The sequence below is a fragment of the Carassius gibelio genome, chromosome B4 (assembly GCF_023724105.1).
Source record: "Carassius gibelio isolate Cgi1373 ecotype wild population from Czech Republic chromosome B4, carGib1.2-hapl.c, whole genome shotgun sequence".
Lineage (NCBI taxonomy): Eukaryota > Metazoa > Chordata > Actinopteri > Cypriniformes > Cyprinidae > Carassius > Carassius gibelio.
In genome coordinates this window covers 25,163,041-25,177,013 of record NC_068399.1, presented here as the reverse complement: position 1 = coordinate 25,177,013, position 13,973 = coordinate 25,163,041, and the positions used below count along the sequence as shown (strand labels likewise).

Sequence of the window (13,973 nt, the reverse complement as noted above, 5' to 3'; positions counted from 1 at the left end):
GGAGATTAAATATATGAGTACGCGGTAGATTGTACTTTAATCTAACCATATCTCCTCCCAGTTTACAGCCGGACCAATCAGAGGTGAGTGAGTGGAGTTTATGAATGGACGTGGTGGGGTAGCGGGGTAGCGAAGATCACGAGCCAAATTGAACCGTTTAGATGCAACAGTCGTTTTCTCAGAATAAACTCAAAAGGGAACAGAGAACACGCTATTGAACCTGTCAGGAAATAAAGAACAGAAGCACCTGCGTTAACACACGTTCTAAAGATCACATTAAACCCAGAGCCTATATCTCAGAATTAGTTCTCAGAATGCATTGAGTGCTGTACATCAGTCAATACCTAATCATGTGTGTTTTCCACTTTTAGCATAATAGTAGCCTACATTAAAACAATTATGAAGAAATGTTGAGCAAATCTTCATGATGTGTGTCCTGACATGATTTTTAAACTGGAGTTAATCTGTACTGCCACTGCAGGCACTCCTCACATTTTCTTCATAAAATCTACATATCTAGTGTTATATTATATTCTTTATAATAGTCCTATATATTTAATTAATATGCATATATAATTTATAAATTGTACTATGCAATTAAAACAATTATTTATTTTTATTACAGTAATATAATAGTTTTTGTTTTTGTAATATTTAAATTAAATAATTAAATTTATTGTGAATCATTTTTAAGATATGTATATTAAACGCTAATTACATCATAAAATAAAAAATATGTAATTATAATTATATAATAAATTGCATCACAAATGAAAAATATAATGTTTTAGAAATTTGTATTTCCTTTTTCATATGATATTATATTATATTATATTATATTATATTATATTATATTATATTATATTATATTATATTATATTATATTATATTATATTATATTATATTATATTATATTATATACAGGGGTGCACATATTTTTTTTCAGACTGGTTCTCAGAAGAGAACCTGGAGATTTGGTTTGGTCCTCACACTGCATATAGCGTGACCCATTAAATGCAACTATAAAAAATGAATTAATAATAGTTAAAATATTATTACACTTTATTTATTTAGTTGTTTTTTTATTCAATAATAGTAAATAAACTAAATAATAGTGTGTGATAATATTATTAAAAATAAAAAGCAGTCCTAGTATTAAATACAAAATCATTTAATCATTTAATCATTAAACTTAAATATTTACTACTATTTTTTTTTTGCCTCTTTAAGAAGAATCGCTTTATGTATTCCCCAATTTTAAGTCACTTTGGGGGAAAAAAGCGTCTAAAAATAAATAAACAAAAGTGTTTTCATCATATTCAAACTTAAAATCAGCAGGCTTTTATTTTGGCGGGTTGCCGACAAGTAAGTATACGCGCTTCCGGATTCCGGCTGTCAGAACATATTTATATTAAACATTTTTTATTTTGGTCGCGCATGCTGACCTGCGGACCACTTATGTGCACCCCTGATTATATACATAATAATCAGACAAATATCTACCAGTGGTTTCTTTGTCAGTTTCTATTCTGTATATATAATATGCATCTATTTTACTTTTGTACAAAAAAAGCACCAAATAAAATAAAATGAAATTAAAATGAATTACAATATCAGTCAGAATCTTCAATCAGTCCAATAAATTTGACCATAATGTGCATAACACGCCACCTAGTGGAAGACAAGAGCAATTACTGTAACTGAATTGGGATTTTTCAAGTAGAATTTTGTTTTAAAGACTGTGCTGTTACAAGAAAATATCTGCAAAATAATGCAGCCAACAAGAGGAATAAAAATCTCTGTTTGCTGATTTTCTGTTGTGTAATGTGCTTTAAGTCTTTGTAATTTCTTATGGAGCGAGAAAACATAATCTGAGAAAATGCTGTACTAAAGCAAAGCTTTGTTTGTTCACATTGGGGGCAGAGCTGTTTGTGTTTTAGACTTTACATGTTTGACACACGTCTAAATCATCGGTCTGCTCTCCATACAGTCAGTAAACGGCAAATACAGGGTTGCATAACCTAATCAATGTTGCCTAAGTTACCTGTAAAGCTCTTTAGGGTTTTAGCAGGGGATGAATGTCAGGAGAATGGCTGTTCCTGCGTGAGGCTGTGAAAAGGCCGTGTTCTCCATGACACAATGCTGAAGATTGAGTGCTGTCCTCCTCTTGGACAGCATTAAAATGGTTTGATAGAGTGAGAGGAGCCACTGAGATCAGGTTTATATGCCACAATGTGCATGGGCGAGGATCTTAAAGCATTACAGAGACAGGCCGAGGTGTTTGATTAATCAACCAAACAATTTGTTATTCATACTGAAGAAGTCTGACGCTGAGAGGGAAAACTCCGAAAGACATCAGGACTGTTTGCTCGGATGAAATGAAAGTCTGATTGTTTTCCTCTCTGCGGGGTCACGCCGTCTGTCACCAGCATCACTGCACAGAGACATCGCTGTCAGCTCTCAGCGGGATATTATCAGCTGCTGTTGCACTGATAGTGCTTAGAATCTTCAGGATAAATGATCAATATAAAAAAAAAATAATGAATAAAGTAGACAAATGGATGCTTTTTGACAGATTGTTTGTCAAAATGTGGCCCAAATGACCTGAACTCACTTGAAATCAATCAATCAATCAAATGACTTGAAATTGCATCAGTGATGTTGCCATGTGTGAGGTGACAAAGGCTTTACACGTTAACTGGTATAAGTTTTAATAGAAAGGGAGAGATTAAGGCATTTAAAAAGAATGACATCATTAAAAAAAACAATTAGATAATATGATGTCTCACACTCTAAAAAGTGCTGGGTTAAAAAATAACACTTTGTTGTCACACTTTTTGGAGTCGTGATGGCACATTATGGGTTACGCTGTCAGCTGTTTACACTGACACTGATTTGAGAACAAAACATTATTTGGAATATGAAATATATGGAATATACTATATAATTATACTCCATTTTTTATATATTTGAAATAAAAGTTATTATTTTAAGTTATTATTATTGTTGTTGTTGTTATTATTAAAATAGTTAGTTAATTTTTGTGTGTATGTGTGTGTATAACTTATTAGATGTTGTAATACTGCATATGTTACATGCATTATACATATAATTTATTATATAATATTGTATATTTCACAAAAAATATGAAACGGCACAACTTTTTTCAACATTGTTCAACATAATAATACTGATAAATGTTTCTTGAGCAGCATATTAGAATGATTTCTGAAGGATCATGTGACACTGAAGACTGGAGTAATGCTGAAAATTCAGCTTTGCGAAACAGAAATAAATCAAATTTCACAATATATTCTAACAGATTAATATTTAACATTTTTTATAATATTTAAAATAGTACTATTTTAGCTGTATTTTTATCAAATAAATGCAGCCTTGGTGAGCAGAAGATAATTATTTTAAATATATAATATTATCCCATACTTCATTTTCTGTTGTTGCATAGATTGACTTTATTATTGTTATCATTATAAAAATAAAAATAAAAAGAAATATATTTTTTTAAATATTTGTGTGTGTGTGTGTGTGTGTGTGTGTGTGTTATAAAAATATGATGCAACTGGAATTTTAGTTTGGAGGAGGGTTAGGGTTAAGGTTTACCATAATTGTTTATAACTAAAACTTACTAGCAAATATACCTGCACATGTACATGAAGATGTGTAACTGACTGCAGAAACGACTTCAGCTCTGCCGTGTGTTACATTACACAAGTGGCTCATAATCAGCAGTGGAGCTGCAGCAGCGAGCGGCTTACAGAGGACAAACACACAGCACTCCATCTCTCTCTCTCTCTCTCTCTCTCTCTCTCTCTCTGTCCCTGAGCAAACAGCCTGTGTTTGGCTTCTGAAGCGCAGGAGAGTTTCTGGACTCACCAAGGACCAGTGGACATGAGTGACGGACATTCACACTTTCCATCTTCATTTTAATACGAAGACTTAGATGGCTTTGAAGGAGAGCTGCCTCACCTGGGGCTTCCTGCTGTGGTCTGTGACGTGGAGCTCTGCTCTGACTTTTACGCCACATGAAGGATCTCCGGTCAGTCCCATATTTCATCACATCACTCCACCTGCCACCAAGACGGGGGTGAATAGCACTGAAGCCCCTATGAGCAACTATACAGGTTTGTACAGTGACAATATTCTGTTATAATGATATAATGAATTCATATCATCATACAGTGCAATGCAATAATTATCAAATGCACTCAAAAAGTTTTTGCATGTGTACAGTAAGTGCATGCTTATAAACTTCTATGTTTTGCATAACTTTTTCAGATTTTTCAGAACTTTCAGCATTTACAGTAAACACACAAATATATTAATCATGCAGTTATTGTGAAATTCACATGTTGGCCTTAACATTTAAAATCTTCTAAAGGTTTTACATACAAACAGAGCTTTCATAATGGCTCAGAAAAATTCATCAGTGCGAATCAGATCAGCCTGAACTGCATAGAACTCAGATTTTATTATGATTGGAGAACATATAAAATATCCCAGCCATGCATACTTTGACTGTACTTTGCAAATAGCTTATTGATGTTTCCTGACCTAAAGTCAATATGCATGACAGATTTGTGGATCTCTGATATTATCGAGGTAATATATGAGTTTAATTGCAGTATAATGCATCTGTGAAGGAAAAGACAGCATCCTCGGGTGTCAGTTACCTTGAGGTTTTTTTGCTCAGGTGAAACAAAGGATGCTTTTTGCCACGTGGCAATGGCGGGCAGTGGGATAGTTGGCAGTTTGTCAGTTCCGTTACAGAGTTGCCAGCTTTGAAACTGAAATGGAGGGGGTTTATCGCCACCGTGGCCATGACAGAATTTGCCCTGCCTTCAGTTTTCAGTGCACTGCAAACCTGAGAGAGTCTGAAGGGGATCTGTCCCAGATAAAATGTATTTACTGTAAAACAAAAACAAACAAAAGAATAAATTTGTCTTTTTGTTTTTGCATGTTATTTGTTCTTGTACTACCTTAAGTTTAATTTGAGAAAATCATGTTTTTAGAAAATATTATTACAGTCATGTGTTGCAATGCATTATAATAAATGTATTGCATCACAGAATTTATAAAAAATGCTAAAATTAATTATGCAAAAAAAAAATCTCACATTAAAAAAAATTATATATTACAAATAATTTATAATGTAACTTTTATTTATAAATCATGGTAGTAATTCTAATGCCTTAAATTTATCTTGATTCTAAATATAAAAAAAATATAATAATATTTTTAACTACATGACAGTAATGTGAAATTAATAATCACTCTAAAACAAAGAACAAAAAAAATAATTCCAAAAATATTCAAGTAATAAGAATTTGGAAGAAAAATGGATTGCTATAATAATAATAATCCAGATAATCCATAAAGCAGAGTTATTTTAAATTGATACACTAAAATAAGTCAAACTTAAACTGAAGTAAAAAATAAAAAACTATATAAAAATAATTTTAAATGCAACAAAATCACTAAAACATGAACTAAAATTAAAATTAAAACATATATAAATATAAAGCATTATATGAACACCTGTAAAGTTGTTCCATTCACTCCAAGTCACTCATTTACCTGCAGCACACATACAGAGGCTTCAGTGTCACTTCTTTAAAGGGATTACTTAACTGACAGGGCTAAAGAGAGAAAGCCGAAGTGCACAGGAATAGCTGCTGAGCTCAGCTGACGGGTTACAGTTACACGTTAAAGATGTAAAGTCGTACCACACCGTTCCTTGCTGAAGTTAAATAATCATGCATTGACAAAACTGATCCACTCAATGTGCAGCATGTGGTCAGACTGCACCATCCGGGCCTCCTCAGCTGCAGGGACTTGTGGGTCATACATTTTTAATGCACGGCCCAATGCTTTATTTAATCGTGTTCTATTCTCAGAGAAGCTCTCTGGTGCGACCCTTGGGGAGTATGTGAGACGGGACAAAGGGGTAGAAAAGAAACTGACAGTTGAGTTATTTATTTATTTTGCTATGGAGTCGGATTGCTTAGCGCTAGCAGCATTGCCAAGCCAGTTAAGCTGAGCTTAATGAGAACAGCACAGGACTGGAACTGGTGTGAACAATAAACACCATCCAGTGACCCTGCCAGCTCAATCACACTGACTCCAGAACAGTCAATATGAGCTTTACAGCGACAGAGGAGATGAACAGTGCAGGGATGGCAGTTCTCAGCAGGAGAACACAGAAGATGCTGAATCCTCTGTGGGAATGTAGAGGGACTGGAGCAGAGGTGGATTATGGGATAGAGTGAGGGAGAATACACCCTATGGGTACTGATGGAAAGAGAGAAGGGAAAATACTTTCATCTCAACCCTTGAGGATAACTACGTACTGTTAACTAAGTCCCAGGAAAGCTTTCTTACACACATACACTCGCAGACACACTTAAAGCTGTCATTTTGATGGATTTATGCACTTATGAACATAAGTCTTGATTTTGTGATTATTGACATTTATTTTTATACTTTTATTCTATTCCATTCTGTTCTATTCTATTCTATTTAGTCACATTATGAAAAATGTATAGCAATAAGTTACACTCTATTTTATTCTATTTTGTCCAATCATGAAAAAGGGATAGCAAAAAGATGTATTCTATTCTGTTCTATTCTGTCACAGTGTGTGTGTGTGTGTGTGTGTGTGTGTGTGTAGTTTAGTCCAATCATGAAAACAACATGTAACAACAGTTCTATTCTATTCTATTCTATTCTATTCTATTCTATTCTGTTCTATTCTATTCTGTCACAGTGTGTGTGTGTGTGTGTGTGTGTGTGTGTGTGTGTGTGTGTGTGTGTGTGTGTGTAGTTTAGTCCAATCATGAAAACAACATGTAACAACAGTTATATTCTATTCTATTCTGTCACAGTGTGTGTGTGTGTGTGTGTGTGTGTGTGTGTGTGTGTAGTTTAGTCCAATCATGAAAACAACATGTAACAACAACAGTTCTATTCTATTCTATTCTATTCTATTCTATTCTATTCTATTCTATTCTCTCACAGTGTGTGTGTGTGTAGTATAGTCCAATCATGATAAACTGATAGTAAAAACAGTTATATTCTATTCTATTCTATTCTATTCTACTCTGTGTTGGATTTAGTCCAGTATTTAAAAGTGACAGCAACAAATGTTATTCTATGAAAAGTGATTAAAGTAAAGTGTTCTCTTTTTTCTATTTGATTCTATTCTTTTCTATTTAGTCAAATTATTAAAAAGTTACATTCTATTGTATTCTATTCTATTCTCTGTTTGAGTAAAGTATTTCTGAAGTCTTAGCACATTTAGAAGTGGTGTCTAACCATCTGTGGTTGGTGTTTGCAGGCCTGAGCTGCACATCGCTGCTTCCCCCTCGGCGAGGTTCTTTCTATCTAGAGAAGGGCAGTGGGATGTCGGTTGGAACAGTTTTGGCGTTCTGGTGCCTCGAGGGGTACCAGCTGGTGGGCAGCGAGAAGATCACCTGTGTCCTGCGTAGCGACACTGCTCACTGGAGCAACTACCCACCCGACTGTGAGGGTCTGTGTTCACTGCAATCATTTGTGTTTTAAGAGAGAAAAACTCATAACAAATGCACTCATGCTAGTTAAATCCCAGATTTTCAATGTGCACTATTGTGTAAATGTGGTAGCCATTCCTAAACCGGAGGACCGTGGGTTGAGAGCGGCCGTGCTGGCATCGGTAGTGAGCAGCATCATCATCCTCGCCATGTCCGTGTCCTTCATCATCTGCTGTCTCCAGGAGCGCATGAGCAAAAAGAGGTCAGAACGGACAGAAGGACGGGGCAGGTATGCACATCTGGGGAGGAAGAGACAAGGGAGCTTAAAATAGCCAAAGAGGATGCTAATGATTTCTCTGACTTTCCAGGGCGAGAGACAAGCGCAAATCATCCTGGAGGAGCAAGTGCTGGCTGGAGAGAGACGAAGGAGACTGGGAAGCTGTTCCACCACCTAATATTTACAACCTTTCCCATCATCTTGATCCCCATCTGACCCCTGAGAGCCCGTTCTATATGGGGGGACTAGCTGGTTGTGATAACCGCGGGTATCAGAGGTGAGAAAATCAGCATTGTTAAATAAAAAAAATTATGGATTAATTGATAATACTTGTCACAATCATCAAATTTCTGGTTCGATTTAAGAGACACAGTTATAGTGAGTTTATAACAATGTTTTTGTAGGCTTCCATCATGTTTCCATCACATTTTTTTTTTTCTATCAATTCTGACTTTTTTTGTTATTGCAAGTTTGTCACAATTCTGTCAAAACACAACCAATTCATATTTTTCTGAATTACCTTTGTATTTTGTATCCCATGGTGGAAACAATCTTTCACAGTAAACAGCTGTGCTGCTTAATATTATTATGGAAACTGTTATGCATTTTAATCCTTATGTATTTTTTTAAGATTCTTTCCTAAATGTTCAACATTTATATATATATATATATATATATATATATATATATATATATATATATATATATATATATATATATATATATATATATATATATATATATATATATATATATATATATATATATATATATATATATATATATATATATATATATATATATATATATATATATATATACATACATACATACATACATACATATATATATATATATATATATATATATATATATATATATATATATATATATATATATATATATATATACATTCCAAATGTCTTCACTGCCACTTTTGATCAATTTAATGTTCCCTTGCTCACTAAAAGCATGCATTTTTTAATGCTATTTTTGTTTTGCAGGAGTCAGGAAAACCTCCTGAAAGCTCCTCTTCCTGGTCTTTACCGTACAGAAAGTCAGATGTACCCACATGTGGTCCTGCAGAGGGTTCCCACACCCACAGTGCCGAGTGCCCCCAGCGCGCCCATCTACTTCCACTTCTCCACCCCTCCGCCCACAGAAAGCCCCAGTGAGCAGCCCGCTCTTCCACCGTACCCCAGCGCCGCTCCACAGCATCTGTGGCCATAGATACACACTTTTATTCAGAACTGGGGATGGATTATGGCCCCTACGTGGGAACAGCTCCTGGGGTTCAGAAAACCAAGAGAAATGATGGACTCAAACTAGAGCCGTCTAGATCAGCTCACACAGCTAGATCTAAATGTTGGACCAGGCTTGGGTCCAAATGTAGTGACATTTAGTGAGTAGCATATGTGAGTAGATTTCTGAATGACTGTAAGGTGGTCTGTTGTGTAGTTTTCTGAAGATGAAAGTTATATTAGGAAAAGTGAGGACTCCATACTGGTACTGTGATCTACTCCAGGGTTTATTTCTGTTCATTAGTTAGTAGTTTTTATTTTTGTTGCAAAGGATCTGATTACTTGCATTCATAAAAAACAAAAATGCAACTGTGTCAGGTCACATTGGAGCATCAGTTTAATATTTCTATGTTTTTTATACTATGGAAGGGTAGGAGAATTACACTGATACACAGAATACGGACATACATTGGGATCTCATAAACCTATTATACTTCAGACTTGATTTTGTTTATAACAAATAAAAAGATTTAATTAAATATTACAAAGTCCTTGCAACATCTATATATAAAATGTTTTGTAAAATGAAAAATCTACTGTCAATTTTGATCAAATTAATTCATCCATCATAACCAAAATCCAAGCCATGCTAGTTATACAGGGACTGAGTGAATGCAGAAATGACTTCTGTATGGTATTGAATAGCGCAAGCGGGATATGGGACGTAGTGTGTGTGTGTGTGTGTGGTGTTCAAGGTGACATTCCCATGGGCAGAACCAGCGCGTGCGGGCTGCTACGCCACAACAACAGCAAACTGGACTCTTTCCTCAAGAGTAACACCAGTCGGGATGTGTACGACCAGATCCGGGTCTGTTAACGTTGAGAGAACTTTGCTGGAATATTAATATAACCAGGAGAACAGGAGTGAATTGCAAGTTTTATTGCATTAATACTTTATTGCAAAATACGTATTTTAACTTGGCCACACTCTTGTGAACAGGATTCACATGTTCCTGAAAAAAACTGAAAAACAAAGCAAATCCTGCACACTTTCAATCTTTGCAAAAAGTATCAAAAAAAGTTTTATAGTGGAAAAACCTGGAAATATTATGAAATTTTAAAAGTGTGGTTGCTAGACTATTCAAGGAGTTACAATTTGGTTAGATGCTACTCTTTGTGAGATCAATCTCCTTAAGTTATCACAAATGATTAAATAAGTCATGGAAAATCATAGAAATGAATCATCCAAAAAATGCGGAAGCATTTTACACGACAAGGTAAGCTCTTGTATTTACAGCTCAAAGCATGAGTCATGGACCGGAAAACACACAGATCAAACATGTAAATGTCACAATTACAAAACCACATGGGATGTGCTTTAAACCTTATTAAAAGCCAGTTAACTCCTGTTTAATTTTCATGGATATTTGCATTAGCTTCCATATCACAGCGACTGTTTGAATGCAGTTCCCGTTCGTGGGCTGTCAGGCCCAGCAGCTGGTTCTGGTTCGGGTGGGTCCTCGGGATCCTCTCAGCCCGTATCAGGTCTGTCTGAGCAAGTACATCAGGACGGGGTTCAAGGAGGAGTCAGGTTCATGAGCTTCAGATATTGTCAAGGCTGACACACAGCTGTCATATCTCTTATAATATCCTCTGTTTTTTATAGGTACTATGTGAAGACGTCAGGGCTGGAGGACAAACTGCCCCAACACTACCCCATCAGACAGCCTGCACAGTGCCTTCTTTCCCACATAATTGCTGAATGGGTGTTTTTGTATATGCAATAAATAAACTGCTTAATCTTATTTGATTTCATACATTTATTGTATACACCTGATCTTGCTGTTATAATGCAAAGAGTTATTTTTATTGCCAAGTCCAATCAAACAAACTATAAACTGATATAAATTATTTTCCCACAATACATTTAGTGGTTTGTCTTTATTTCCCTCTTACGATTTTCACATATATAAGTTTTCATTTGTTTTATTATGGATTTTCTTTTTTCTTTCTTTCTTTCTTTCTTTCTTTCTTTCTTTCTTTCTTTCTTTCTTTCTTTCTTTCTTTCTTTCTTTCTTTCTTTCTTTCTTTCTTTCTTTCTTTCTTTCTTTCTTTCTTTCTTTCTTTTTTAAATCTGGGTCTGGGGCAATACAATTAATACTTTTAATGTGACATTCGTGCATAAATGTTCATTTGACATTCATAACAAAAATCATTTTAAATTTAAAATATACATCATATATTTTTTTAAATGCCCACAGATGAAGGCACGAACGTATAACTGAACAAAATCGCTATTTTCTGAGTGTGATAAAAGTACAGAACGGGAACCGGCGTTCGTTCGTGTTTGTTTCTGTCGGGGAATGTTTTCCCAGCGCACCGGAAACAGCGTGGGGTTATTCAGCATCAAGATCTTCTGAACTTGTAAGTCGAAGTTTATCTTTGCGTTTGACTTTTAAATAAACTGAGAAGACGATATTGATTATAATATTATAAATCGTTGGTGTAAAGAGCACACTCATTATTACATGCGTCTTCTAAACGTGACTAGTTGATGTAGGTTAAGTTAATGGCGGGAGATTAACATGTGTTTCATCATTGGATCTGCTGTAAGTTAACTTAAATACAGATCTTAATGATTCTAGTTTAAAGTATTCGAATATGACTCTTTACTATACGTGATATAATAACATTGCATCTACTATTGAAAAAAAAATATTTTGAGAGGTTAATATGTTTTTATCTTGAACTGTATCTACTTTACAAGGTATCCCGGTCTTTGCATACGGTTAAGCATAAGACATTTAACTTTACTTTTATGTCATTTATGTTTTCTATTATACCTATTTTACTCTGATAAGGCCGTTTTCTCGTGATAGAGTGAATGAGCTGTCAGCATCCTCCACAGAGCAGAGAAGATGTTGAGAAATGCCTCCGCACAGGTAACGTTAACTAAACAACATGCATAAGTGTTCATGTTTGCTCTGAAGGATGATTACAGGCTGACTGTTGTTATTCTGTCCTGACAGATACTCAAACAGTTCGTCCGGCACAGGACTACAGATACTAATCTGATCTTGGAGAGATGTGAGTGTCTGTCAGTCTCTGTATGCGCTGGCTTTTGAGTGACATGTTATTGATGATGTCCCTCATCTTTGTTTTGTCTCTTGGCAGCTATTAACCGGGTGCAGCTGCTTGGGCGAGTGGGACAGGACCCCGTCATGAGGCAGGTGGAAGGCAGGAACCCCGTCACCATCTTCTCCATGGCAACAAACGAGATGTGGAGGTCTGGGGAGGGAGAACCCACGAGTACAGGTTAGATCAGGCTGTGCACTACTCCCATCATATTTTTTATTATTATTTTTTATCATTAATATTGTTCATATATTTCCTTCATGTTTGATTTTATTTGTTAAGTACATATTTGTATTTGACTTATTATTATTATTATTATTATTAATAATAATAATAATAATTTGTATTTTATTCTGGATAAATTAAAGTGTATATATATATTATTATTATTATTAAATAAATACCAGTGTGTCCTTTGAACATATGGTACATGATTTAAAAAAGGTGATAAACAAACAGATCAGTTTAATGTATGTGAATATGCTTTCACAGAAATTGACATTTTTACAGATTTTATTTTTTAAAAAGCAAGTTGTCTTCATGTTGCAAATATATTGTAAAAAAAAAAAAATATATATATATATATATATATATATATATATATATATATATATATAATATAAATTATGTTTTATATTGTCCAATTTAAAGATCTTAAACAAATGGTTTTGTTCTTTTTTGCAGGAGATGTCAGCCAGAAAACAACATGGCACAGAATCTCAGTATTCAAACCAGGCCTCAGAGACGTGGCGTATCAGTATGTTAAGAAAGGGTGCGTTCCATAATTGTTTTCGAGCGATTTATAGATATAAAAATAAATCATACAGCTGTTGACCTAGAATAAAACTTATTTTCAGGTCTCGGATTCTTGTGGAAGGAAAGCTTGACTATGGAGAGTACATGGATAAAAACAACGTCAGGCGACAAGCAACAACTATTATCGCAGGTCAGACTTCACAACAGACTATAAATGTCTTAACTGTTTTGTTTTTGCTTTAATAGTTCAAAATTAGTTATAATTTGTCTCTTTCCACAGATAATATTGTGTTTTTAAGTGAAAATCTGCGAGACCAGTAATAAAGACGCCTTCCCAGACTTAAGGAACCTAAAGAAGATATTTTATATAGTGTTACTCTGCTCACTGACATTAAACTTTGCGTATCCTTCTGTCCAGTCTTACAGTCATACATAGAAGAAGTGATGTTGTTTGTATGATTATGTAATGCTGGTTTGTTTCCGACAGAGGGCGCTGACAGATGCACTTTGACATGTAAACACTTTCCAGAGCCATGAACTGGATTGAACTCTGTTTTAGGGGGGAAAAAATTCAAAATTTCTCTTTTTTTTTTTTTTGGACATGAAAAATAAAAGCATCATATCTGAAGTTATGTCTAACCAAATCCCGTCCAGTTTGCTGTTATGTCCTGCTAATGTTCATAAATAAATGCAATAGTTTGTCAGTAAAGGGTTTGTTTTGAATACTTAAGCCATCCGTGTCTATATGTGACTTAAAATGTACAAGACTTGTAAAGCACCACCTGGTTTCAGAAATGAAGCTTCTGAAACTGAGAGAACAGTAGTTTCAATTCTTATGTTTTTTTCAGTCTTGTCCATTTGTTTGTGAGCATTTTACCCATCGTGTTATGGTCGTTTGATTGTATTTTTAATGTTTTTTTAGCCTATAGAATATACCAAGAGTATCTTAAATGCACTTTTAAAATGAGTAAGATTACTTTTTCATGGTATTTACATACAGCTTAAATATTTTGGCAGACATTGGACTTTAGGCGGTGC

At 34.6% G+C, this 13,973-nt stretch overlaps 2 protein-coding genes across 4 annotated transcripts; both read left to right on the top strand.

Annotated features, from left to right (window-relative positions):
• The first annotated feature begins 3,786 nt into the window (after window positions 1-3,786).
• LOC127956787 (uncharacterized) lies at window positions 3,787-9,583 on the top strand. The gene is made up of 5 exons (XM_052554986.1): window positions 3,787-4,142; window positions 7,355-7,546; window positions 7,659-7,815; window positions 7,895-8,080; window positions 8,808-9,583. Exons 1-5 carry the CDS (start codon window positions 3,962-3,964, stop codon window positions 9,031-9,033), a joined length of 942 nt encoding a protein of 313 aa, XP_052410946.1. The 5' UTR covers window positions 3,787-3,961; the 3' UTR covers window positions 9,034-9,583.
• Window positions 9,584-11,365: 1,782 nt separating this feature from the next.
• Window positions 11,366-13,644, top strand: ssbp1 (single-stranded DNA binding protein 1). 3 transcript variants are annotated; one of them, XM_052554682.1, is made up of 7 exons: window positions 11,366-11,468; window positions 11,924-11,986; window positions 12,074-12,131; window positions 12,219-12,359; window positions 12,864-12,951; window positions 13,037-13,125; window positions 13,216-13,644. In XM_052554682.1, exons 2-7 carry the CDS (start codon window positions 11,963-11,965, stop codon window positions 13,254-13,256), a joined length of 441 nt encoding a protein of 146 aa, XP_052410642.1. In that variant the 5' UTR covers window positions 11,366-11,468; window positions 11,924-11,962; the 3' UTR covers window positions 13,257-13,644. The 3 variants fall into 3 exon arrangements, with proteins under 3 accessions (XP_052410642.1, XP_052410643.1, XP_052410644.1); XM_052554683.1 differs by having other exon boundaries at window positions 11,425-11,468; window positions 11,906-11,986; XM_052554684.1 differs by lacking the exon at window positions 11,366-11,468 and adding an exon at window positions 11,567-11,653.
• The last annotated feature ends 329 nt before the right edge of the window (window positions 13,645-13,973 follow it).